Source organism: Pongo abelii, chromosome 7 (assembly GCF_028885655.2).
Source record: "Pongo abelii isolate AG06213 chromosome 7, NHGRI_mPonAbe1-v2.0_pri, whole genome shotgun sequence".
Classification (NCBI taxonomy): domain Eukaryota; kingdom Metazoa; phylum Chordata; class Mammalia; order Primates; family Hominidae; genus Pongo; species Pongo abelii.
Window position 1 is genome coordinate 44595686 of NC_071992.2, and position 27456 is coordinate 44623141.

At 43.2% G+C, this 27456-nt stretch overlaps 2 protein-coding genes across 12 annotated transcripts in view; one reads left to right on the forward strand and one right to left on the reverse strand.

The window, feature by feature from the left end:
* Positions 1 to 8414, reverse strand: part of SLC20A2 (solute carrier family 20 member 2) — a 126270-nt gene extending 117856 nt beyond the window's left edge. Inside the window, exon 1 of one of the 6 annotated variants that reach the window (XM_009243766.4) lies at positions 8230 to 8414. The gene's annotated coding sequence lies outside the window, so the exon portion shown is untranslated. Of the gene's footprint in view, positions 1 to 7284; positions 7375 to 7820; positions 8112 to 8229 lie in introns of those variants that run through there. The other 5 variants (XM_009243763.4, XM_054561527.2, XM_054561526.2 and 2 more) reach the window with 5 other exon arrangements.
* Positions 7535 to 20230, forward strand: SMIM19 (small integral membrane protein 19). Of its 6 annotated transcripts, XM_024250557.3 has the most exons (5): positions 8407 to 8525; positions 12609 to 12680; positions 12826 to 12963; positions 15028 to 15152; positions 18304 to 20230. In XM_024250557.3, the coding sequence occupies exons 2-5, from the start codon at positions 12619 to 12621 to the stop codon at positions 18366 to 18368; spliced, it is 390 nt and encodes a 129-aa protein (XP_024106325.1). In that variant the 5' UTR covers positions 8407 to 8525; positions 12609 to 12618; the 3' UTR covers positions 18369 to 20230.
* The last annotated feature ends 7226 nt before the right edge of the window (positions 20231 to 27456 follow it).

A 27456-nucleotide genomic window follows, 5' to 3' on the forward strand; every position in this document is an offset into this window, starting at 1 on the left:
GTAAGACTCCGTCTCAAAAAAACTGTCCATGCACATTAATGGCCTTAATGATCAACTGTTCTTTTTTTTTTTTTTTTTTTGAGACGGAGTCTTACTCTGTCACCCAGGCTAGAGTACAGTGGCGTGATCTCAGCTCCCGGCAACCTCCACCTCCCAGGTTCAAGCGATTCTCCTGCCTCAGCCTCCTGACTAGCTGGGATTACAGGCGTGCACCACCATGCCCGGCTAATTTTTGTATTTCTAGTAGAGACGGGGGTTTCACCATGTTAGTCAGTATGGTCTCGAACTCCTGACCTTGTGATCCACCCACCTCGGCCTCTCACGCCACCATGGCCGGCCCTGTTCGTTAATTACAAAAACTTCTCCCTCTCTCTTTGTGCTTACTAGCATTTGAAGAAATCCCTGCTTCGTACCGCCTGCCCCTCAAAACAACAAAAGGGGCCAGGCATGGTGGCTCATGCCTCTAATCCCAACACTTTGGGCAGGCTGAGGTGGCTGGATCACCTGAGGTTGGGAGTTCAAGACCAGCCTGGCCAATATGGTGAAACCTAGTCTCTACTAAAAATCCCAGCTACTCGGGAGCCGAAGGCACGAGAATTACTCGTACCTGGGAGGCAGCGGTTGCAGTGAGCTGCGATCACATCATCGCACTCCAACCAGTCTGGGCGACAGAATGAGACTCTGTCTCAAAAAAATTAATAAAAAGGAAAGAAGAGGTAACACTGACATCGATATCGCTAAAAAAGAAGCTTAATGCAAATTTAACACAATAGTTAAGAGACCTCGTAAATTTTCTATACATTTCTACTACCCATGTTTTTCTGGTTTCCCAGAAAACTGAAAATAGAACATAGAGATTACCCTTCATTTCCACCTAGAATATGAGAACAACGAAACACTGAACAAGAACATATGAATAGTAAAGAGTAATGCTGGAAAGAACAGAAATTGTTCTATTCTTGATCCTAGAAAATAACCTAGGGTAGAATGCAACTATACCAAAGGTCTATTTGTGAAGATATAATTTTTAAACTGAAAAAATATGGTAATCAGATCTTCAGTGCCAAAAATTATTTTTAAAAACGTAGGCATATACAGAGGCTGGGAGTAGATAAAGGTGAAATTAAAGTCATAAGAGTATGAACAAGAAGCAGCACATCACTATGAAAAAGCAATTCAGCACACCACACCCTTTAGGAATTATTCAGTGAAAGCCAATTTCTGGGGAGCAACATCCCAGTGAACTGTTCCTATTTGTTCTCCCACTGTTGTTACCTCCTGTTTCTCTGTCCATACAGAGTAAAACTCTGAGCCTAAATAAATTACTAGCCATTACAATAGTGGAAAATAACTCAATATTATACACCAAAGCGGATGGGTTAACAAAGATAATGTAAGAAACAACTAAAAAAATGTGCTGGAGTCCTGTCACTCATATTTTCAGAACTTTCTTCTTCAGCTGCTCAAAAATCCTCGATGGAATTGAAGGTGCTTCTAGAATATGCCTTTTCTTTGGTTTTTGACTATTCTTCCGTGAATATCTTCATGAGTCATTTGGCCAGGCAGTCCACTCACAGGCATCTGACACATTATTATTTAGTCCTGGAAATGGTTGCCACGCCACAGGCTTTAGGAGGCTTCCTGTGGGAATAAGCCTGATGCACTGGTCTCTGCTGCAGACATGCTGAAACTACGTTTATCTCTCACATTCAAAGATGGCATTGTTTCCAAGGAGATGCCTTTAAAAAAGAAAAGTTGAAAATCAACTAGATTAAAAAAAAAAAACTAATAATGCAGTGCAAATTTTCATACAATATTATATTTCAGCTAAGACTGAAAAATAATTCTAATAAGAAATTTTAACGTTTCACTTCAGTTTTAAGTATACAATATTTTCAAAAAAACTTAAAAGGGCATCACAGGGTATACAATAAAAGTACCGCAAATAATTGAAAAGCATGGTTTACACTCCGCTGTAAGATGAACTACTGAATTGATGACTTGGTAAACTTCTTCCAGCCATAGGATTCTGAAACTGTATTATCTGGTGATTAAATCTTCGTACCACTGAACCAAATCTAGGCAAGTCATTTGTTTGCCCAGGTTTTCTTAAATATAAAATACAGGGCTGGTTCTTCTTACTGGAGAAAAGGCACCAGAATTACTTAAGGATGGTTTAATACTGATGTCCGGGGCCTGTGGCAGCAGCTCTACCAAATCTGCATCTCAGGAATTAAGTGAAGACATCTGCTACTTTCAGGATAAACCCTGGGTCATTCTGCGTACATTCCTAGTTAAAGAATAGATCACGTCCAGAATCCAGCTCTCCAACCCTAAAATTCATAACATGGGACTAGTAGAGATTTCATTAAATTATCGTAGCTTTGTAGGCTGAAAATAAATTAATCAGTGTATCATTCTCTCTTTCCCTAAAAGTTTCCCATTCAGGGAAGAGCCTGAAATGAAGATTAGGGCTAACGTGCAAATTGGATAAAAACTTCAATACAGATTATTTTAACTCAAGTTTTCCAAATTGCTTCCTCAGATATTTAAACAGAACACAAGGTGTAGGTCAATATTCATTATTACAAGTTTCTTTTATGCAGGCCATCCCAAAATATGTAATGTTCTTCTTATGGGAGATAACAAAAGCAGCAAGTCATTTCATAACTGACTCAAATTCTGAAGCTACCCCCAAGATAAATGACATGATATCCTCCCCAGTGGAAACAATCTGTGTAATACAGAATACTGTACCTGCAACTTGTGTGTGTCCTCCCTGGCTGCTAACCAGGCTTGCAGCCCAGGCTTCATTCAAGGGCACTTCCTCCTGATTCCTGGACAGCTGGTGTGGTGATGTATATACTCCCCTATCTGTGGAGCCATTTAGATTCAGTGACTGTTGTTGCCCGATGCCCCCAAAATCATACTGCTAGCTCCCAACAAAAGGGAGACATACTGGGGCTTTCAGAGAAATACCACTGTTCTTCATCTTGCTGAAATTTATAGGCCCTTATCTAATTCTAAACAGCTTCAAACTGACTTTATTCCAGGTGTGTCACCAAATCAATCACACAATTTTACATTTTTTTCCACCAAAAAAGTATTACTTGGTTTGAAGAGACCTCCTGACCCCAACAGTGTTCTCTATTGCTCAATACAACCTGAAAAAGCGAATCAAGATTCTACAAAAAGGCTAGGCACGGTGGTTCACACCTGTAATCACAGCACTTTAGGAGGCCAAGGTGGGTGGATCACCTGAGGTCAGGAGTTCGAGACCAGCCTGGCCAACATGGTGAAACCCCGTCTTCTACTAAAAATAGAAAAATTAGCTGGGTGTAGTGGCAAGCGCCTGTAATCACAACTATTCGGGAGGCTGAGGCAGGAGAATCGCTTGAACCCGGGAGGCGGAGGCTGCAATGAGGCAAGATCGCGCTGCTGCACTCCAGCCTGGGCGACACAGCCAGAGTCTGTCTTAAAAAAAAAAGATTCTACAAAAAGGCCAGGCATAATGGCTCACTGACATATCCAGCACTTTGGGAGGCTGAGGCAGGAGGAGGGTTGTTTGAGCCCAGGAGTTCAAGACCAGCCTGGGCAGTATAGTGAGACCTCATCTTTACACAAAATTTAAAAATTAGCTGAGCACAGTGGTGCATGCCTGTAGTCCCAGCTACTCTGGAGGCTGAGGTGGGAGGACTGCTTGAGGCAGAGGCTGCAGTGAGATCACACTACTGTACTCTAACCCGGGCGACAGAGTGAGACCCTGTCTCAAAAAAAAAAAAAAAAGATAAAGCAAATGGACAGAAGAAAGCTTTAGTAATACCCACATTAAGGTAGATTACTACCACTAGGGCTTCAAATCTGGTAAGTGTTTAAAAAAAGAAATGCAGTAAGATGTCCAGTGTCATTCAATATTATTTTATTTGGCATAAGTTTTTTGATACTAAATTAGTAACAAGCAGTCATTGTCCTATGTCCTGGTGAATCACTGTTATAGAATTCAGTATCTATAAAAAATCATAATCCTCAGTTTTGAGATTCAAACTTCAGTTTCTCTCCCCCATCTTTAGTCATTTCAATATATAATGTCCCCTTAACCATTCCATTATCAATGTCCTCTATATAGAAAATCCAGCATTCCTTCTGCAGTTTAGAGACACTGCAATCTCTTAGGCGACTTCGAAATTTTTAAAAGAGCATCTCTTACAGCTGCAAAAGTAGTGCTCAGATGTCCCTTCGAAGTATAAAGTAAAGCTCCCCAGAGAAACCACACCGCCTCTGGAGCCAGACTGCCTACTTATGATTTCCGGTACGATCTACAGCAACAAACTTAATTACTTTGCTGTGTCTCCATTTCTTCCTTGAAAAATGAGGAAATACTTGTACCTACTTCAAAGGATTGTTGTGAGGTTCACATTTTAAGCACGACGTAAGTATTAACTCTTATTTTATTTAGCTCCAAATACTGTTTCACATGTGTACACTAGGTTTGCCTAACTAAAATATTACCTACCATTTTGAGTATCTTTGATGTTTCCCCATGGTATGTAACATTCATTTAATAGGTAAATATAAACCTACTCTGTATATATACATGTATATTATATATAATATATAACATATATTACATATTACATATATTACATATTATAGATATTATACAATATTATATATTATACTGGATACCAACGCAATTCTCAAAAATAGGACATCCTGTAGCCTTGAAGGGCTTATATTTTGGGTAAGGAAACAAAATACATGAAACACTCATGTATCAATATAAAGCTACAAAAGATTCACTGTCACAGAGTGTGGTATACACAGTTAATGTTCAAAGAGTCATTGTGGGCTGCAGATTGCAGAGAAAGTCAGGCTGGAGTGGCCTTGCACCTAAAGGCAGGTGGGATCTTCACTAGTGGAAAGTGGAGAGAGGATTCCCCAGGGAAAGTGCTCATTCTGCAAAGGTTTATGTAGCACTCTCAGTTTGCCAGGTTCTGTTCTAGGCCCCAGGGAAAAGACAATGAGTGAAACAGAAGTCCCGGCATTCAGGGAGCTTAAAGGGCACTCTATCTGACAGCCAAATTTTGAAGGAATGAGAAAGGCTTGTCTTCCTGTCATAGGAAACACATCATTTAAATGCCTTATGAACAGGAGCCAATGCTGTTATTACACTCACTATGGCTTTCCAACAGTGACAAACATACAGAAATTCCGAAATTTTTTCATGTACTGTAATATACTGCATTCTAAATCAGTTCCATCTTTAAAAAGCACATAGGCCAGGCACGGTGGCTCACACCTGTAATCCCAGCACTTTGGGAGGCTGAGGAGGGCGGGTAACGAGGTCAGGAGATCGAGACCATCCTGGCTAACACAGTGAAACCCCATCTCCAGTCACAAATTCACTCCAAAGGAAAACATGTATACATCTTTTTTATTCTAAGATCCTTCTATTAATGACAACTCTCAACTCCTCCCCTCCCCAAAGAGAAAACGCCTTTAAGTAAAAAAACCCTCTGTAAATACTGACTAGCAAAGCATTCTTAATCTTTTCCTCTTCCCAAAGATGGACCACCAGAATCTTCTGATAGCTAAGTTCCAGTATGCTTTTTTAATCACAAAGAAGACACACATCCAACTCTCCAGTCCTTTCAACTCCCAAGAAAATCTGAACTGTTAAGTTAAACCCTACACTCATCTCGGAATCATTGTTAATTGGAACTGTTATGCCTACACAAATCATTAAATTCTATCTTCAAAAGAAAATTAAGGAAGCCAAAACTATTCAATTAAATCCAATCAAAAAACGTACTATTAATGCACAAAGTACTGGACTCATTACTAAGCATATGTTCAAGACATTTAAAGGCAAACTAAAAACTTAGACACACAAATCTTTCACAACTACCTACAATGTAAATAACATCCTTAACATTTAAATGCCCAGTAAAACTGTGCTAGACTCATCAACAAAGTAATAGCCAGTCCACTGTTTTTTATTTTTTTAGTTTGGTATTGGAAAATTAGCCTTGTTTCATTGTTTGTTTACCCTTAATTAGGAATGTCACTTAGAAATTAAATATGGAAAGGGGGCCATTTAAGAAAGGACCATTAGGGCTTTCTCAATATTTACCTTTTTCCAATGTCCTAGCATAGCCTGTTCACTGGGTGACAATGTTATATAATAGAAACTTTGATAAATAAGAGACACTGGGCTTTGGAAACTACTCAGCACCTAAATAAAGGAACTAATTGTACTTCTATGAATTTTAAAGCCATCTTCCAACTTCAAAAACACATTAATTTACTCTATGGGTAACATTTTATATTGCCAACACTCTTATTTTACAAAGGCATAAACAAGCATTTAATGCACACGTTTGCCGGACGCGGTGGCTCACGCCTGCAATCCCAGCACTTTGGGAGGCGGAGGCGGGCGGATCACCTGAGGTCTGGAGTTCGAGACCAGCCTAGCCAACATGGTGAAACTCCGTCTCTACTAAAAATACAAAACTTAACTGGGCGTGGTGGCGGGCGCCTGTAATCCCAGCTACCTGGGAGGCTAAGGAAGGAGAATCGCTTGAACCCGGGGGGCGGAGGTTGCAGTGAGCCAAGACAGTGCCATTGCACTCTAGCCTGAACAACGAGAACAAAACCCCGTCTCAAAAAAAACAAAACAATAACAATAACGTACACGTTTCACATTTGGACACACTGAAATCAAACTCACGTATTCAAATTTTTTTAGATTAAGTTACATAAAGCATGCACACCATTTGGCACAGGCCCGGCAAACAATCAGTACTCAACATCACCTGTTATTTTCCTCATTTTCCAACTTTAGAGTCAAACTAAATGTTATACAATTATATGTAGGATTATGTATATACAATATATATAAATATATACAAATACCGTAAATTAAGCTAGTATGTTATTGCGTAAAGTAATGGTCTTACCCTAGACAAAGGTGAGTTTAATTGTAACAGACGAAACAAAGAATAGAAAACTTGTTAAGAAGTGTTCAATGTTAGCTCTCATCTCTGCAGGGTTTCATGTGACTTACAATTACCAGTCAGCTGGTCCTAGAAAACTTGCTCAAAATGTAAAGACGAACTACGTGGACCAGTGGCCATTTATTTGCAAGGTGACACCAACCACTGACATCCGATCACTTCCATACTGATGCTGAAATCCTATGCAAATTCATTATTTATGTCAAGCTGGGAAACACTTCTGTCAAGTCACTACACAATTAAATAACAATACCCAAAAGGGACTTACACTGACAATGCTATAGCATCCTGGCCATATCCAGTTTTGAAAACACTACGGTGTCAGCCACGCACCATTTAGGAAGGGGAGAATGGAAAGCCAGTTTGGAGAACAGACGCTTTCTTAAGAGTACACGTGAATATGAAAAGGGACTCTATGCTCTCAAGACCAAAAAAGAAATCCTCTGCGCTGCCCGGCTTCATCGCGCCTGGTGGGACAACGTACACGACCCCTCCCCCGCCGAGTCCCACCCCAAGCGCGCACAGCGGAGCAGGAGGCGCCAGGCACTCGCAGGTAATGCCCAGTCCCTGCCACTTCCGTCGAGTTTTCGCAAAGGCGCCGCACGGCAAGCGACGGCCAGGTCCACGTGGGCCAGCAGGCGCGGGGGACGCAACCCGCCGCCGCCGCGAGCCCCGCCGGCGCCCGCCAGCCCGGCCCCCACCCGCGGGAGCCCGGGAGTCGGGCCGGGGGCTCGCGGGGGGCGGCGCGCGCAGCCCGGGCGGGGGTCGCGGCGCGGGAGGGGAAAGGAGCCCGGCTCCACTCACGCGCCCGGGGGCGGCACTGGGGCCGCCGCTGCGTCTCTCCGGCTCAAAAAACTGAAAAGGGGAAAGGAAAAAAAAAAAAAAAAAGACCTGGCTCCTCGTTTCATCCGGAAACCGACCGGCCGGCAGGAAATGACGAAGGCAGAGGGCGTCCAGGTCCGCTCGGTAACCGGTTCCCGCGCGCCCGGCCCCGACTCCGGGGGAAAAAGCCCCGGAGCGGAGCAGCGCTGGCCGCGTGCCGCCTCCGGAGCCGGCAGCGTGAGTGGTCCCGCGTCCCCGCTTCTCCCGGTGCCCGGCGGGGCCGCGTCACCCGGCCCCGCCCCGCGCCGCCCGCCCCGCCCCGGACGCGGGGGTAAGGGGGGTCGCCGCCCGCCTGCCCTCGGTCCTGTGCGGTCCCCGAAGCTCCGAGCACCTGCCCGGTCCCTGCGCGGAGCCCCTCGGCGTCGCGTGGAGCTGCGAGTCGCCCGCTTCCGGAAGCGCACACGGGCCAGTTGCGGCGGCCCATCTGCCAGGGCGGCGGGGGCTCAGCGGGAGGGTTGAGGCTGAATCACGCGCAGCCTGCGGGCGGCGGAAACGTCCCTAGAGCCTCGCCGCCCCGGGACCCGGGCTGCTTCCTGGGAGAAGATTACATTTTCTCCCTGCTCCACTTGACTTTCTTCCGGAAGGAGCAGGTCTCGCAGGATCGGGGCCAAGGCTGGAAGAGTTCAGGTTTGGGAGTCGTGTGTGTAACAGCCCCGCGCCTCCACGCCCTGGCCCGTGTGGCTTTGGGCAAGTTATATAACCACCGCCGCCACCCCAGTTTCTTCTCCTGTAAAATGGAGCTTTAGTGCCGCCCAGCAGGGTTGTTGGGATAATTCAGTGACTCTGTGGACTGCCCAGCACCTGTGAATTGCTTTCCTGGATGTTGGGTGAAAGGCTGTGAGCTTGTATGTACCCTTCGGCTTCAGGATACCAAGCCTTTAGTGTTTCAGAGGGATGAGAGAAAGAAATCCCGTTTTTTGATGCAGAGGATTTTGTTGTAAGGGACTGTAGGAACTAAGTGGTTCCAATGTGAATTTGTATCAAAGTAACAAAGTTCTAAGTGAGAGACAAAAATGATAACATTCAAGGCACGATGACAAGCGGTGGTCAATTTTAGAACCACCTGGACATGACATCAGGAACCCAAAATCACGACACAGATTTTAAAGCTTATGATACAGTGACCTAGTCCCTAGAAAAAGTAGTTCTTGGCTGGGCACGGTGGCTCACGCCTGTAATCCCAGCACTTTGGGAGGCTGAGGCGGGCGGATTGCCTGAGCTCAGGAGTTTTGAGACCAGCCTGGGCAGTATAGTGAGACGACCCCCACCCCAGCCCCGTCTTTAAAAAAAAAAAATTAGAATTACGCAGGCATGGTGGCACTTGCCTGTATTCCCAACTACTTGGGAGGCTGAGGCAGGAGAATCCCTCGATTCTGGGATGTCGAGGCTGCAGTGAGCCGAGATCGCACCACTGCCCTCCAGCCTGGGTGACAGAGTGAGACCCTGTTTTTGTAAAAAAAAAAAAAAAAAAGAGAGTAGTTCTCGTCCTAAAAGTTTGTCAATCTAAAACCAACCCCCAGTTGTAATATATTGGCAACTTTATATACTCATGTTTACTTGAGACTTAATTCAGCCCATCCTAGCCTCTCCTTACTGAAATAGTTCAAGCATTACATTACAGGAAAATGTGAAAAAAGGTGTCTTGCTTTAGATTCCAGAGGAAGGCTGTGGTGGTATGCAGTAAGCACGCAGCAGGTGTATGTGTGTACACTTGGTTACACTGTGGCATGCCGGGGAGGAGGGGACGGGGTCATAGTTCAGGCTGCCTGTGGGCTGTGAGTCTGTACTGTGACTCAGGACCAGAGCACTCCTTACTCCTGGCAGCCTTACAAAGTCATGCCATTGATCATGATTGAGGACTGGGCGGGAAAGGCCTCCCCTCTGCAAATCTTTCACAACTACACTCCTAAAAATAACTCAAGTGCACGTCCCTGGAAGCGCAGAAGAGTGACCTCATGACATACCAATCATGTTGTATAATATAGGTTGTATAATTCACGTTAAAATTTTACCGTTCTGTGTCAGCAGTAATTACAAATTTTTTCCTAAGTGTAATTAAAGACCTGCATATTTGGGGCAGGAGGAAGTAGCGCTTTGAGTAGGAATATACCATTTACTGAGTGGCAAATGAACAGAATCTTGTGAAAAATTAAAACAAGAAATTAACCTGGTTCTGATCCATTTTGTCATTAGAAAATAGGAAATATTTTGTAATTTGTCAGATAAATGACACCCGTGAAATGTTCTAGTAGCCAGTGCTGTATGGCTCCCCGTTTCTTGCCTAATTTGATAATAACTCTCAATCCTGAAAGCTGCCTCCCTTGCTGCATAATTGTCCTGGGCCTTCTGCAGCATCTCAAATCAGACACATAAAGTCATTTTTTTTTTGCCAAACACGGTGGTGGTTGTTGCTATTTTACACTTTGGCACCAATGAAGTTTGAGATTCCATAAATTATAAAGACAGTTATAGTGTCTGGGCTTCCAAAAGTTTCCATGTCTAAAGTAGGCTGATTACTTACTATAAACCATAAAGTTACATTCAGAGGAACTCTGGAATTTAGTTTTGAGGAATAAGAATTGAAACTCTCAATATGTCAAATACCGGCCGGGCGCGGTGGCTCACGCTTGTAATCCCAGCACTTTGGGAGGCCGAGGCGGGCGGATCATGAGGTCAGGAAATCGAGACCATCCTGGCTTACACGGTGAAACCCCATCTCTACTAAAAATACAAAAAATTAGCTGGGCGCGGTGGTGGGCTCCTATAGTCCCAGCTACTCAGGAGGCTGAGGCAGGGGAATGGTGTGAACCCGCGAGGCGGAGCTTGCAGTGAGCCGAGATCGTGCCACTGTACTCCAGCCTGGGTGACAGAGCGAGGCTCTGTCTCAGAAAAAAAAAAAAAATGCCAAATACCTCTGTACCTCTCACTCAAAAAAATCCACAGCCAGTCTTCAGTATCTAGGAATTGGGTATAGTCTAGTGTTTAAACAATATTTAGATAGTGCATCTGCAAATTTTTACAACTTAAGTTCTGTTTTTATTGTTCTCTGGCTAATTTTCACGAGACAAATCTTTATATTCAGCAGACACCCATAGTTATTTTAGTCAAATCACTCCTGCCCTCAGTGTGAAGAGTTGAAGTTAAATGGCTGTTCATGATACTCATTTTATTCTAAAGGAGTACAGTATGTCCCCAAACATCTGACAGAGACAAGTTGTCAGAAAGGCAGAAACATACCATGTGGCTTAGGAACAGACCTCTCCTGAAATTTCATTTTTCTCATATAGAGGCAAGCTAAAAGAAAGAACTCTGCCCTCAAAACATATATATTAACTAGCTGGCCAAATCTACACTAATGAACACTTTGGAGGTTTACAGCATGGACTCCTGCAAGACATTTTAGTGAAAGAATTTTTGCAATGCCTTCATTGTTGTAGGCAGCATGGAAAAAAATCACCAAACAACTTTTTAGACTGTTTTTCTTGGTATTAGAAAATGACTGATTCTCAGAAACTACAGTGCAACTATCACCTACATTTGTCCATTTTTCTCCTGTATATAGAGTGTCTAAAACAACACTTCTGGATTTCTTTACATATTAGGTCATTTTACTTAGACTTACCTTTTATGTCCCAACACAAGGGAGGAACTCTCTAAGGAAAAATTCAGTTAGCTTCTCAAACACAAAGAAGAAGTCATTACTTTTACTTGCTGTTTGATGCACTTGCTGTGACCACTCTAACTTTCTGTGGGAATGTCCAAAGAATGCATTTCCTAGGGTAGATGTCACAGCTGTGTCAATAGCAAAATGTATCTTTTCATCCCATAGCTTCTTTCAACCAAATTTGCCCAGCAGGCCAAAACTAGATAAAGCTCTAAACGTTTCCCAGTGTGGGAGGCATGCGGGGTGAGAGACCCATGTTCTGGCTGTCACATCCTTGCTAGGCTGCTGTGCAACACTTTTGTAGCAGCACAGCCAGGTGTTGAGTCTCTGTGGTTTTTGTTTTTTGAGATGGAGTCTTCTCTGTCACCCAGGCTGCATTGCAACGGCCTGACCTCGGCTCACTGTAACCTCCGTCTCCCAGGTTCAAGCAGTTCTTCTGCCTCATCCTCCCAAGTAGCTGGGATTACAGTCACCCGCCATCATGCCCAGCTAATTTTTTTGTATTTTTAGTAGAAACAGGGTTTCACCATGTTAGCCAGGCTGGTCTTGAACTCCTGACCTCAGGTGATCACCCACCTCAGCCTCCCAGAGTGCTGGGATTACAGGCCTGAGCCACCACGCCCAGTGGAGTCTCTGTTTTAAAGTATTCTGTTACTTTCCTCTGGGTGTTACAATTTGGAAACTGCAATAACATTTCAAGCTCAGTCCTTTTAGTAATATTATTTTTTATCCCAATTTTCTTAAAGGGCCAAATTGTAAATATTTTAGGTTTTGTGGGCTTTGAAACAAAATCAATATTGTGTAGGTGCAGTCCTTGGTATTTGGGAGATTGGTGCCAGGATCCCCTCAGATATCAAAATCCGTAGATGCCCAAGTCCCCATATAAAATGGCATAGTATTTGCGTATAACCTAAGCACATCCTCTATGTACTTTAAATCATCTCTAAGCACTTACAATACCTAATACAATGTAAATGCTATGTAAATAGTTGGTATAATGTATTTTTTAAAATTTGTATTTTTTTCCAAATATTTTCCATTCACAGTTGGTTGATTATGCGGATGCAGAACCGTCAGAGAGGACCAACTGCACCATTTAAAATGTGCCACTTAGAAATGTAAATCCCATTCTTGGCTCATGGGCTGCACACAAACAGGCGGTGGACTGGATTTGGCCAGCAGGCCATATGTTTGCCAACCTTTCTCCAGACAGTGCTACCATCATTAATTAAAAGAAACCCTGCTTTCTTTTCTCTCTTACAGCCCCATGGCTGGGGGTTATGGAGTGATGGGTGACGATGGTTCTATTGATTATACTGTTCACGAAGCCTGGAATGAAGCCACCAATGTTTACTTGATAGTTATCCTTGTTAGCTTCGGTCTCTTCATGTATGCCAAAAGGTAAATTTTTGTTTCTCAGGATAGATAAAAACTGTGCATTTACAAGTTTTGCAAGTTTAAGAAATATGAAATGAATGCATAAAAGTAATTTCATCAGGCTAGGTGCAGTGGCTCACACCTGTAATCCCAGCACTTTGGGAGGCCGAGGTGGGCGGATCACGAGGTCAGGAAATTGAGACCATCCTGGCCAACATGGTGAAACCCTGTCTCTACTAAAAATACAAAAATTAGCTGGGCGTGGTGGCACGTGCCTGTAATCCCTGTTACTTGGGCGGCTGAGGCAGGAGAATCACTTGAACCAGGGAGTTGGAGGTTGCAGTGAGCTGAGATTGCACCACTGTACTCCAGCCTGGCGACAGAGCGAGACTCCGCCTCAAAAAAAAAGAAATTTCATTATAATTTTTGTTCTAGTGCTGAAAGACACCGTCTACTCTGGTCTCAAGCATTGGTGGCCAAGGTTTGGCTCTGAAAACCCCATTGCTGGCCAGACACGGTGGCTCACACCTGTAATCCCAGCACTTTGGGAGGCTGAGGCTGGTGGATCTCCTGAGGTCAGGAGTTCAAGACCAGCCTGGCCAACATGGTGAAACCCCGTCTCTACTAAAAATAAAAAAATCAGCTAGGCGTGAAGGCGTGAGCCTGTAATCCCAGCTACTTGGGAGGCTGAGGCAGGAGAATCACTTGAACCTGGGAGGAGGATGCAGTGAGCCAAGATCGTGCCACTGCACTCCAGCCTGGGCGACAAAGTGAGACTCCGTCTCAAAAAAAAAAAAAAGAAAACCCAATCGCTTTAAGAAATGAAGAGTTAAGTACCACTCTCAGCCCCCAGGCCAGCTGCAGTAAACTCTCAATTCTGCAATTTCTAATATAGCCCAATTTTATCATCCAGCCTGGGTTCGTTGTCACCCTTCATTGAGCACATTTTTTTGGCTTAAGTCCCTGAATGCAGAAACACTGACTCCTATTTATTCAGCAAATTTCCCTTCAGCCAGTATAAGCTTTTCCTTGTTTTTTGTGCATGACTATATCATAGCACTTATTAAACAGTGTTAGTCTTATCTGATTACTTGTCTGTCAATTCCACAACATGTCTTTTTTGTCTTTTACTTTTGGATCCTTGGTGTGCCACATAGTGTAAATCTTCAATAAGTATTTCCTGCTTTAATTCCAGATGTTGTAGCTTAATTTAACTGCTTTTCCACATTCCCTGGCTCCTTTCCCAGAAGTACAGTAAAAAGGGGGAGGTGCAGGGATGCTTTAAAAAGAGGAAGAGCAGTGTTAGATTGGGATGCTTCTGCAGACACATGCTTTACAGATATCCTGTCCCAAGGTAAAAAGGCATTCGAGAGTTCAGGGTAATTAGTAATCCAGAAATAATTTACGTTTGGCCTGAGGAATCATTCAGAGCCCGCACTTGCGCCCAGATCTCAGCTGAACCCTCCTGGAGCAGCTGGCCTGTTGGCTGCTGAACTCTAGGGGTGGTGAGAGGAGGCTCCCTGACCATCACTGATCACCTGGCAGGTGCCGCTTTCCTCTAAAAACAGCCACCGCTGCCTCCCCATGTTTCTTTTAAAAGCAGAGGCACGCTGTTCTTAATTTTAAAAAGATGTCTCCACTAAGGCCATCCTATTGTATTTAAGACATATGTTTATTCATTACTTTCCAAAATTAAGGTCTGCTCACATTCAGTTTATTCTCTAGCCCAGTCATTTAGCTTTATCTGAATGTCATGAAAGGGAGGAAAAATCAGCTGTTTTCTTGTTTGTGATTTTCTCATAGGATATTTGGCTTTTGGAGGATTGAGGAGAATCACAATGGAGAAACTTCACTTTGTTGTGTTAAATGGATGTGTTCAGCTACTTACTTTTCTCACAGCCTCATACTTTTTAGTGAAAGAAAGAATACTTTGAGCCAAGGAAGCAGCTCTCAAAGACAAAATAGAAAGTAAAATGGTCTTGTCATTTAAGTCCTTTTACCACAGCTTCTGATGACCAGGATCATAAGCATATTACAACTCTATAGACATTAATATAAACATCTCTTCTGCATGGATTTTGTGTTTAGGAACAAAAGGAGAATTATGAGGATATTCAGTGTGCCACCTACAGAGGAAACTTTGTCAGAGCCCAACTTCTATGACACGATAAGCAAGATTCGTTTAAGACAACAACTGGAAATGTATTCCATTTGTAAGTATATTCTGTGCTGAAAGATACACATATGCATGTTTAAAATAGATTTTCTGGAATTGAGTTCATTTAGCGAAATGTTATTAGAAATAGTAAGTAATGAAAACAGTACTTTTTTCAGATGTTTAATATGTTTTTCAGATACTTATCCTTTGTTCCTTTTGTATTTTATACCATTTGCATGTGTTACTGGCTCAAAATAAGACATATAACTTAATTCAACATAGCAGCATTATTCACAATAGCCAAAAGGTGGAAATCACCCATAAGCCCTCAGCAGATGAATGAATAAACAAAGTGTGGTGCATACAATAGAATGTTATTCAGCCCTTAAAAGGAAGGACATTCTGGCTGGGAGTGGTGGCTCACACCTACAATCCCAGCACTTTGGGAGGCTGAGGTGGGTGGATCACAAGGTCAGAAGTTCAAGACCAGGCTGGCCAAGATGGTGAAACCCTGTCCTACCAAAAATACAAAAGTTAGCTGGGCACACTGGCGGGTGCCTGTAATCCCAGCTACTCGGGAGGCAGAGGCAGGAGAATTGCTCGAACCCGGGAGGCAGAGGTTTCAGTGGCCTAAGATCACACCACTGGACTCTAGCCTGGGCGACAGAGCAAGACTCCATCTCAAAAAAAAAAAAAAAAAAAAAAAAGAAGTACATTCTGACATGCTACACATGGATGAACCTTGAAGACAGTATACTAAGTGAAATAAGCCAGTCACAACAGGACAAATATTGGATTATTTCACTTACGTGAGGCAAATCATAGAGACACAAAGTAGAATGGTGGTTGCCTGGGGCTACAGAAGAGGGGAATAGGGAGTTTAGTGGGTCCAGAGTTCAGTTGGGGATGATGATAAGAGCTCTGTGGATGGATGGTGGTGATGGTCCCAGCAATGCGAATATATGTAATGCCACTGAACTGTACACTTAAAAATGGTTAAAATGGTAAAGTTTATGTTATGTATATTTTACCACATTAAAAAAAATCCTTTTAAAGAAACATAAGTATTGTTTAAAAAAAAAGTACAGAGCCTGGGGGCCGGGTGTGATGGCTCATGCCTGTAATCCTAGCACTTTGGGAGTCTGAGACGGGTGGATCACTTGAGGTCAGGAGTTCAAGACCAGCCTGCCAACATGGTGAAACCCCATGTTTACTAAAAGTACAAAAATTAGCTGGGTGTGGTGGTGGGTGCCTGTAATCCCAGCTACTCAGGAGGCTGAGGCAAGAGAATTGCTTGAACCCAGGAGGCAGAGGTTGCAGTGAGCAGAGATCACACCATTATACTCCAGCCTGGGGGACAAGAGTGAAACTTCGTCTCAAAAAAAAAAAAAAAAAAAAGTACAGAGCCAGGAGCTCTGTATGAAAAATTCTAAGTAAAGAACTAAGTTTTTATTGATACGTACACAAAACAAGTTATTTGTTGTCAGTAATATGCTCAGTAACACAGCAGATACATTACAAATCCACAGTTTATTTCTTTTTTGATGGAAATGATATAAAATAAAACTGATCCAAATTTCTGTTTGCAAGGTGTATTAGTTTTCTATTGCTGCTGTAACAAATTACCACAAATGTAGTGGCTTAAATCACACGAACATGTTGTCTCACGGTTCCGTGGGTTAGAAGCTCCACAGCAGCGGCACCGTGCTAACTTCAGGGTGCCTGCATGGTTCTGTTTTTCTAGAGTCTCCAAGGAAAATCCCTGTCTTTGCCTCCTCCAGCTTCTCAGGGCCATCCACACTCCTTGGGTCACAGTCCCTTCCTTCATCTGCAAAGCCAGGAGCATTGCATCTTTCTGACTATTCTTTCATGTCCACATCTCCTTCTCTCAGAACTTAGGCAGGAAAAAAGCTCTGTAATTTTAACGGCCCATCTGATTATGTTGGGCAGATAATCCAGAGTCATCTACCCATGTCAAGGTCTGTACCTTAATCACATCTTCAGAGTCCCTTTTGTCCTGTGAGGTAACATAGGCACAGATTATGGGATAAGATGTAGACATCTTTGGGGGCCATTATGCTTATAAGCAGTGAGCACGTGTGGATTTGCACATTTAATGAGTCCCAGCATAATGGGTCCTTAGTGTTCGTGATGTATTTTGTCCTGACAGAGTCTGGTGGTTCCGAAGACATAGGCAACAGAATTCTTTTTTTAATAGAAGACTCCCGAAGTTGTAAGCTTTGGGCTACAAAAATCTGGATCTACCCTAAGTAGCATAAACAAATAGTATCTCTTTCTTGGCTAGTAAAAAACTTAGAAGAGATTGGCCGGGCATGGTGGCTCACACCTGTAATCCCAGCACTTTGGGAGGCCAAGGCAGGATGATCGTTTGAGCCCAGGAGTTCAAGACCAGCCTGGGCAACATGGTGAAACCCTGTCTATACTAAAAATAAAAGAAATTAGCTGGGTGTGGTGATGTCCACCAGTAGTCCCAGCTACTTGGGAGGCTGAGGTGGCAGGATTGTTTGAGCCTGGGAGGTCAAAGCAGCAGTGAGCCGTGATTGTGCCACTGCACTCCAACCTGGGTGACAGAGTGAGACACTGTCTCAAAAATTAATACAGTTTTGAAATTTTAATAGCTTAATGTTTATATTTTAAAGCTATGAATAATCCTGATACATTAATAATAATAATAAGCATATAAAAATGGGCATCAGCAGTGTTGAGAAATTAGAGGATCATGAAGTGTAATACATCTTTTCCAAAGAAACAAAATTGTTTTAATTCTGGACTGATTACTTAGCGGGGCGCAGTGGCTCACATCTGTAATCCCAGCACTTTAAGAGGCCGAAGCGAGAGGATCACTTGAGGCCAGGAGTTCAAGACCAGCCTGGGCAACATGGCGAGACCCTATCTCTGCAAAAAAATAAAAAATTAGCCAGGTGTGGTGGTGTCTGTCTGTGGTCTCAGCTACCTGGGAAGCTGAGGTGGGAGGATTGCTTGAGCCCAAGAGGTTGAAGCTGCAGTGAGCTGTGATTGTGCCACTGCACTGCAGCCTGGATATCAGAGGGAGACTCTATCTCTGAAACAAACAAACAAAAACTAATTCTTTATTGAGAATCATGACTTGACTGTAATTTAATGTTAAGTAGTAATCATTTTGCAGTTTTATTAATTTTATCTCTTCTTTTTCTTGTTGTGAATAGCAAGAAAGTACGACTATCAGCAGCCACAAAACCAAGCTGACAGTGTGCAACTCTCATTGGAATGAAACCTCGGAAAATGAGCAACAGAAGTAATTGTTTCAAGCTCCTGATTCTTTCTACTAAATCATGAACAGCTTTAAAAACATTTCTGTCTGCATAAAATTATTTTACTTGTGACTTTTCCCCAGTTGTTCTGTGCATTGTTTTGCCTTTTTAAATTACATCTCCAAGTGGCTCAAAAGGCCTTGACACAGGGAACCTGCACATATTCAGGATATGTGTAACCAGCGATGGTGACTTGACCTTGCCAAGACCTGTGATTCCTTCAGGATACAATCAGTGAGAAATAAAAACACATCTTGGGAAGTGGGAATCCTGGAGTTTATCCATTTGCAATATTAAAAAATAAAAATGCAAGTTATTATTTCAATAATAACTTCCTGTTTGATTGTATTCTGTGAGTGATAAGTGTCAGATCAATAACAGATTAATTTGTTGTTAACAGCTCTTTTTTTTTTTTTTTTTTTTTTTTGAGACAGAGTCTGTCGCCCAGACTGGAGTGCAGTGGCACGATCTCTGCTCACTGCAACTTCCACCTCCTGGGTTTAAACGATTCTCCTGCCACAGCCTCCTGAATATTCTGTTAGCAGCTCTTTAATTAATGATCTTTGCTTCTTCAGAACTTGTATGGTAGACCGTCCTTTCTACATCATGATGCATACTCCTGTGCTACTTTTAGAAGCTTTCTGTAACTAGATTTTTTCCTCATTATGCTCCCAGGAGTGAGTTTGTTTTTATCCCCGTTTCATTTCTACCAGGTAGCTCTACTTTAGGCCATACTGGGGCCCTGCTGTTGAATAAATGGATGCTTGTATATTGGTGTTGGCAACTCTGCAGTAGTAGTGCTACCACTGGCGAGGCAGTATTACTGCCACTGGTGAATGTTGCTGTCTGGTTACTGCTGCATTTTTGGCATGCTAAGCTTTCCTAAAGAGCCTCATATCTTTTCCCATGCTGTACTGTACAATGAAATGTTTTTACCTAATTTTTCATGTTTATTTAAATAAAAGCTGACTGGGTAGTAGTGGGGAAGTTTAATTGTCCACATAAGTCAAAAGAATCTGTTTTTGAACTAGAGCTATTTTCAATTATAAGAGTGAGCTGGCTGGGCATGGTGGCTCACGTCTGAAATCCCAGCACTTTGGGAGGCCAAGATGGGAGGATCACCAGGTCAGGAGTTCGAGACCAGCCTGGCCAACGTGGTTAAACCCAATCTCTACTAGAAATACAAAAATTAGCTGGCTGTGGTGGCATGCGCCTGTAATCCCAGCCACTCAGGAGGCTGAGGCAGGAGAATTGCTCAAATCTTGAGAGGTGGAGGTTGTAATGAGCCAAGATCACGCCACTGCATTCCAGCCTAGGTGACAGAGCAAGACTTCGTCTCAGAAAAAAAAAAAAGTTAATAATGGCTTCAAGTATTTCCTTTTCCCCTTATTGTGAAATAAAATATATACATTTTAAATGGAAATTAAGGTTTAGACCAAATAAAATCATTCAGGGAAATTGCATTTACTTTTAAAAATGTGTTGTTCAAAAATGTATATATAGTACAAAGTGAATTGACCAAACGGAATAATTCTTAACTCACAAAGGAGTTTGAGTGCACTTCCTACATGTTGAATTTAAATCTGACTAAAGGATTGTAAACAGTTGTAATTATGGGTTGTAGTAACAGAGCAATAAGGGGACAATCTTCTAAACTTGACTTTGCCTAGGAGAACTACTGTATATTTCCACAAGTGAATTTAATCAGCAATAGGAGTGGTTTACTCGTCACTGACATGTGGCACAATCTGGACAAATTACACAAACTGGCTATCTCAGATGTGTAAAATTAATGTACATAAATAAACATAAGTCATACAATGAATTGTTTTCTTTGTGTCCACTAGATAGAGATGGTCATAACTACAAACTAGTGGGTTATTTGATGAGCATCAAACCCTGGCAAGTGACAGGAGATGAATTCCTCTCCGTTTTTTCCTTAAAACAAACTGATGGGAATTGCACACACCCCACTGGCAGGAACAACAGCAAGCCGGCTTTGAAGTCTCTTCCGTGCTTCAACAGCTGAATTGGGGAGAGCGCAAGCCCTGCAGCCACACTTCAAAGCGGTGCTGCCTGGCTGTCCTGCTTCTACCCAACATCCACCTGAGACTCAACAGAACTGTTTTCTTTGGAAGAAAAATGGAACTACTAATAAGCTAGTAATTAACCCTTGTATTCCTTTTCTGGTTTCATCTTCCCGTTTTAATGCATAAGATATTCAGCAATAAGCACTGGTCAGCCTGCCCTGGTGCACAGCTTGAGTGTGTTAAGTAACTGGCTGTTTAGCTGATGCCAGCCAGCTGCGTGAAGGGGAGAAGGCCGCCTCCAAGGGCACAGATGTTTGCTGTTGACCTCACGCTGTGTCTGGTTGAGTTATTCATGATTCATCGGAAAATGACATGCAAGGTTTATGGTAAAACTGCTGTACAATCAGAAGTATTTTAAGTATGCATTAGAAGTAAGATAAAATAGTAATAAAAATAGTTTCAGATGTTAAGATGATACAAGAATAAATTTAACCTAGAAAATAAAGGGAGAAGGAATAAAAGAACGTTGTATAGATCCAAGTAATTCATTCAGTGGTTGGTTCTGGAGTGTTTCCCCTGTGCTTGCTGTGTGTGATCCTCTTCCATAGGCTATTCTAATAGCGGAACTAGAATAAGAGGTGTCAGAAAACCAACGGAAATAGGAAGGGCACTGAGCTAACCTCCAACATGTTCACAATAGTGAGGACCAGAGGGCAGGAGCTGGAGCTCAGTGAGTGTATTTCCCACTTGGCTCCTTAATGAAGCCAGAGCCAAACTTAAACAAAGCTATAAAGCGGGAAAAATGTCCCACCTCTCCCTTTTACATCCCTCTTTATCCTCCCATAAGCCTGTGAGTGAGACAGGTCTTGAATGAGGATTTAAAAATGGGAATGAGGAACTCAGAACTAAGGTGGTGAACCCTACACACCATAGCAGACATGCAAACTTTCTTTGACCTCTAACCCCAAATAAGTGGCATTCAGCATTGGACCTTATACAAATGAAACCGCTACTTTTATTTTATTTTATTTATTTGAGACGGAGTATGACTCTGTCACACAGGCTGGAGTGCAGTGGCACCATCTCAGCTCACTGCAACCTCTGCCTCCTGGGTTCAAGTGATTCTCCTGCCTAGCCTCCTGAGTAGCTGGGATTACTGGCATGTGCCACCATGCTGGGCTAATTTTTGTAGTTTTCATAGAGACGAGGTTTCACCATGTTGGCCAGGCTGGTCTCAAATTCCTGACCTCAGGTGATCCACCCACCTCAGCCTCCCAAAGTGATGAGATTACAGGCATGGCCACTGCGTCCAGCCTTACCTTTATTTTATTTAGATATAGTAAAAAACTAAGACCATTTGTGGAGGTTAGTAACACTTCACAATCCAGATAGGAAGGTGGGGTAAGTCAAAGGGAGGCCCCTCCCTGGCCCCAGTTTTGATGCTGAAGGAACACTCTGCTTTCACCTCCTTCAGGGTGATGTTTCTAGCGCCAGAGTTTCTTTTCTTCCAAATGGAGAAGTGACAGAAGTCTCACTGTTAGGAAAGAGTGACTCTATCTCTGGGGGTTTTATTTATATATATTTTGACAAATTTCAAACTAACCAAATAAAATTGAGGATTTTTAACTACAACTGATTTGGTGGTGTTAACTGCAAATGCTTTTGGGCTCAGCAATCAGAATTTATTGAGAAAATGAACCACAAAAGTGTAAAATGTCTATGAGAAAACAAGTAAATGTACATGGTATTCCTTTAGTGGGTAGGGAGAAGGGATTGTAATGTCCCTGAATAACATCTTTATTTTGAGGTCTAAAGAACCAGGCCCATTCAAGTTGACTTTAGTTTTATATAATTCTTTATATCTGAAAGGATTTCTAGCACCTAGTATTGGCATAGTAACTAGCCCAAAGTAAATGCTCAGTAACTACTTGTTGAATTAATTAATTTACTTGTAACGGTTTATAGAGGTGATATTTTTTATGTGTGTTTTTTAAAAGTGTAGTCTCTGCTTCTGGTAATGGCAGAGTAATTGTGTCAGGCTAACTCTTGGAGATAGTGACAATAAGTTCAGGACAAAGTATTTAAAAAACAACTATTTGGGCTGTGTGCAGTGGCTCACACCTGTAATCCCAGCACTTTGGGAGGCCAAGGCAGGTGGATCACGAGGTCGGGAGTTCGAGACCAGCCTGGCCAATATGGCGAAACCTCATCTCTACTAATAATACAAAAATTAGCCAGGCGTGGTGGCACAAGCCTGTAGTCCCAGCTACTCAGGACGCTGAGGCAGGATAATTGCTTGAACCCGGGAGGCAGAGGTTGCAGTGAGCCGAGATCGCACCACTGCACTCCAGCCTGGGCATTAGAGCACGACTCCATCTCAAAAAAACAAAATGAAACAAACAACCCCCCACCCCCAACTATTTGGAGGTAACCCTATGCAGACAAACAAACCAGAAGGAAGATGAGCCTTGAGAGAAGGGCACCTGCTGAGATTCTCATTTCTATGGTTTTTTGCCTGAAGGCATTTCCCAGTCCACAGCTCAGGACTATGGGGGAACACAGGCAGAAGGCCACAGTCTCTGAGGGCAGAGCTCAGGGACTCTGGAAAGATGACAATAACAGGGACATCCCAGAAAGAAGTGAGCCATGGAAGAACTGCATGTAAATTTGGGCAAGTCTTTGGCTGATCCTTGAACTATGCATCTATAATCTCTCAGGAGCCTAGCAGGAAGCAAATCGCTAAAAAGGCTGAAAGAGGCTGAGGTGGCAGTGAGCCGAAATTGTGCCACTGCACTCCAGCAGCCTGGGCAACAGAGCAAAACTCCATCTCAAAAAAAAAAAAGCTGAAAGAACTGAGCAGTTTTCAGCTGCTGCCACCACAGGAATTGCCATTCGAGCCTTGCCAAATTAATTTTGCTTGCTAGAAAAAAATCAGCACTTTTCAGAGAAAGATAACAGAATCTAGAGACTTTGTATCACTCACAATGTCCAATATGCAATAAAAAATTACAGGAATGTGAGAAGAACAGGAAAATGAGAACAGAAAGAACAGGAAAATGAGAACACAGTCAAAGAGAAGAAAATGGGACAATGCAGTCCGTAGCTGAGAAAAAGCAGTCAATAGAAACTGACTTCAAAATTACCCAGATATTGGATTAGCAGATAAGAACTTTATTTAATTTTTATTGATTTTTTATTTTTTTGAGTCAGGATCTCACTCTGTCACCCAGGCTGGGGTGCAGTGGCACAATCACAGCTCGCTGCAGCCTTGACCTCCTGGGCTCTGGTGATCCTCCCAACTCTGCCTCTTGAGCAGCTGGGACTACAGTCACACACCACCATGCTGAGCTAATTTTTTGTATTTTTAGTAGAGACGGGGTTTTGCCCTGTTGCCCAGGCTGGTCTCTAACTCCTGGACTCAAGCCATCTGCCCACCTCAGCCTCCCAAAGTGCTAGGATTATAGGCACAAGTGCTACCGTGCCCGGCCAACAGATAAGAACTTTAAAGCAGCTATTACAAATATGTTTAGAGAAATGAAATACTTTCAGATAAATGATCATTGAAAGGATTTATCAGCAGCAGATCTGTTGTACAAGAAATACTAAAGGAAACTATTTGGCCTAAAGAGAAGTGACAGCAGATAGAAACTCAGTTCTCAGCAAACTACAGGCATATGAATGAACAGATGAGGAGAGACACAGATGGAGCAAGTGGGGCTTTTACCAAGTGGGGATCAAAAGCATGTAGGAGTTTCTTGCACTGGAATAACTTTTCCTATAAGCTTGAAGTTTGTAAATTTATAGAAAAAGCATTTATGAATCCATTTCTTATTAAACCAGGTTTTGTTTTTCCTCTCATACCAATCATCAGTAAAATTGAAAAACAGGTGAGGTGTCCAAGGTGTTTTAGACAAGCTTAAGCTTCTTTCTTCTCTACTTAGTCCCATAATATCCAATATCCTCCTATTCCCTATCAAAATCTACTTCCAGAAAGGAATCTAAAACACACTTCCACAAAAGTCTGCATGACTGATAACAGTCAAAGTGTTACACCTATAGGGCGTTTGGTCTGCATTTTAACAGAGAGAGGTTTCAATAGGAGGGAAATGAAGTTTTTAGACATTAGAGAGCAGTGGTAATTCTTAGAGATGAGAAAGTGTTTATGGCCTCTGAAATCACATCATGTAAGCAATTAACTAAACTCCGCCTTCTTGTTTGGCCACCACTTCCAATTCTGCTCTCCTCTATCATCTTTTTTTGTTTTTTTCTCCCCCCTACCCCGAGACGGAGTTTCACTCTTGTTGCTCAGGCTGGAGTGCAGTGGCGCAATCTCAGCTTACTGCAACCTCCGCCTCCTGGGTTCAGGCGATTCTCCTGCCTTAGTCTCCTGTGTAGCTGGGATTACAGATGTTTGCCACCACACCCTTTTTCGAATTTTTAGTAGAGATGGGGTTTCACCATGTTGGTCAGGCTGGTCTCGATTGACCTCAGGCGATCCACCTGCCCCAGCCTCCCAAAGTGCTGAGATTACAGGCATGAGCCACTGCGCCCGACCCTCCTCTATCATCTTACACATTAGCAATCAGAGTGTCAACTGTTCCCCATCAAAGTTATTAAATGCACTGGAACTCCTAAAAAAAAAAAAGTTATTCTGGCCGGGCACAGTGGCTCACGCCTGTAATCCCAGAACTTTGGGAGGCTGAGGTGGGTGGATCTCACCTAAGCTCTAGAGTTTGAGACCAGCCTGACCAACATAGAGAAACCCCCTCTGTACTAAAAATACAAAATTAACTGGGTGTGGTGGCGCAGGCCTGTAATCCGAGCTACTCGGGAGGCTGAGGTAGGAGGATCACTTGAACCTGGGAGGCAGAGTTTGCGGTGAGCCAAGATCACCCCATTGCACTCCAGCCTGGGCAACAAGAGCAAAACTCCGTCTCAAAAAAAAAAAGTGATTTTACAGTTTTGAATCCATTTAAAACAGGGCTGTCAACTCTATTGTCTTATCCCCTTGAGACAGGAAGACAGAGTGTGTCCAGAATTGGTTCCTTCCGGCGGGTTCTTGGTCTCACTGACTTCAAGAATGAAGCCGCGGACCCTTATGGTAAGTATTACAGTTCTTAAAGATGGTGTGTCCAGAGTTTGTTTCTTCAAATGTTCAGATGTGTCCAGAGTTTCTTCCTTCTGGTGGGTTCGTGGTCTCGCTGACTTCAGGAGTGAAGCCGCAGACCTTCGCAGTGAGTGTTAGAGCTCTTAAAGGTAGTGCGGACCCAAAGAGTTAGCAGCAGCAAGATTTATTGTGAAGAGCGAAAGAACAAAGCTTCCACAGTACAGAAGGGGACCTGAGCAGGTTGCTCCTGCTGGCTCAGGTGGCCAGCTTTTATTCCCCTATTTGGCCCCGCCCACATCCTACTGATTGGTCCATTTTACAGAGTGCTGATTGGTGCATTTACAAACCTTTAGCTAGACACAGAGCGTTGATTGGCATGTTTACAATCCTTTAGCTAGACAGAAAAGTTCTCTGAGTCCCCACCTGACCCATACGCCCAGCTGGCTTCACCTCTCAATCCCCCCTCTAAACAGGACACCCCAACTGCTGTTGGGAATTGGCCAATGACTGCTCTAGCTACTTCCTGCTGGATAGTGGTGAAGAAGGGGCCCTGCAGTTGTAGTATCCTCCAGAGGGGAACTCTCTAGGCCAGTGAAAGGGCCAGCGGGTCAGTCCAGGGGTCCTCGGTAGAAGTTGTTAGTTGAGCTCATTTGGGGTTCCATTGGTATGACCATCTGTAGCTTGATGGCCTTGATCCTATAGGAAACAAATTTGACAAGGAGATTAAAAATACAGGTCCTGAAGGCGAGTAATAGCAAGATGGCTGCCATGGGACCTAGAAAGGGGAGAAGCCACGTTGCCCAACTCCAGAGGTTAGTATGAGTTTGAAAGGCATTGTCTGATTTCAGAAGACTTTTCCTGTAAATGCCGGGCAGCATCTCATACTATCTCTGACTGGTTAGTGTAAAAACAACACTCTTCCCCTAAGAGGTGCAGAGTCCTCCTTTCTCAGCAGTGAGGAGGTCTAGGCCTCTGCCGTTTTGGAGAGTTACTGCTGCCAAAGAGTCTATTTGGGATCGTAGAGTAAGGATAGATTTTGTTATTTCTTGCAAACTGTCTGAGAAATCCTTTGAGAGTGTGTGGTAGTAGGATAATGAAGTAGATAAACTGGCTATTCCGGTTCCTGTAGCAGCAGCCACATTACTAACTGTATAAGTAGGGGTATTAGTTGTATGGCTCTGTGCTGATGGACTTGAGCTTTGAGGGGTACTGATAGGGTCTGATTTCCTGGGGCAATGTTAATGTTGGGACTTAGAAAGACTAAGGTGCTGGTGCCTGTCCAGTTAGTGGGGAGGCAGATATAGGTCGACATTCCACATAAGAAGAATATACCTTGGCTGGGTAGACAGAACTGGTTGTATATGTTAAAAAGCTGCGGGAGTTTGTTGTTTTCATTTTCCCATACTCCTAGAGTACTTGCCAAGGTAGCCCCGGTGAGTGGCTGGAAAGGGGTGTTGGGAGCAAACTGAATGGCTCCCTGTGTTCTATTTTATTTTCATCCCGGCAGGAGCTATAGTATACAATAGGGTTAGTATGCTGCTTAATAATATAATGAAATAGTAAAAGGATTCCATTAAAGGGGCAAGGAGAGGTGGTAAAGATAAAGATTATGTAGGTTTTCACTTATCTTTTTTAAGGAGGATGGGGTTTTTCTTCAGGATCAGTGGTAGGAGCCTTTTTAGTCTGGGATGTTTCCTTCTGAAATAGGAGATGAAAGTCCTCCAATGGTTCACAGGTGTATCGAGGCTGGTCTGGCTGATTTTGGGACTCCTGAGCTGACGGTCCCGCAGGTTCCTCAGGGGGTGTCAAAAATTTGACTCGGGTGTGGTGAATTCAAGATTCCACTCCTGCCACCTGAACTGCAGTGGGGGTAGAGAGGATTACCGAGTATGGTCCTTCCCACAAAGAGTC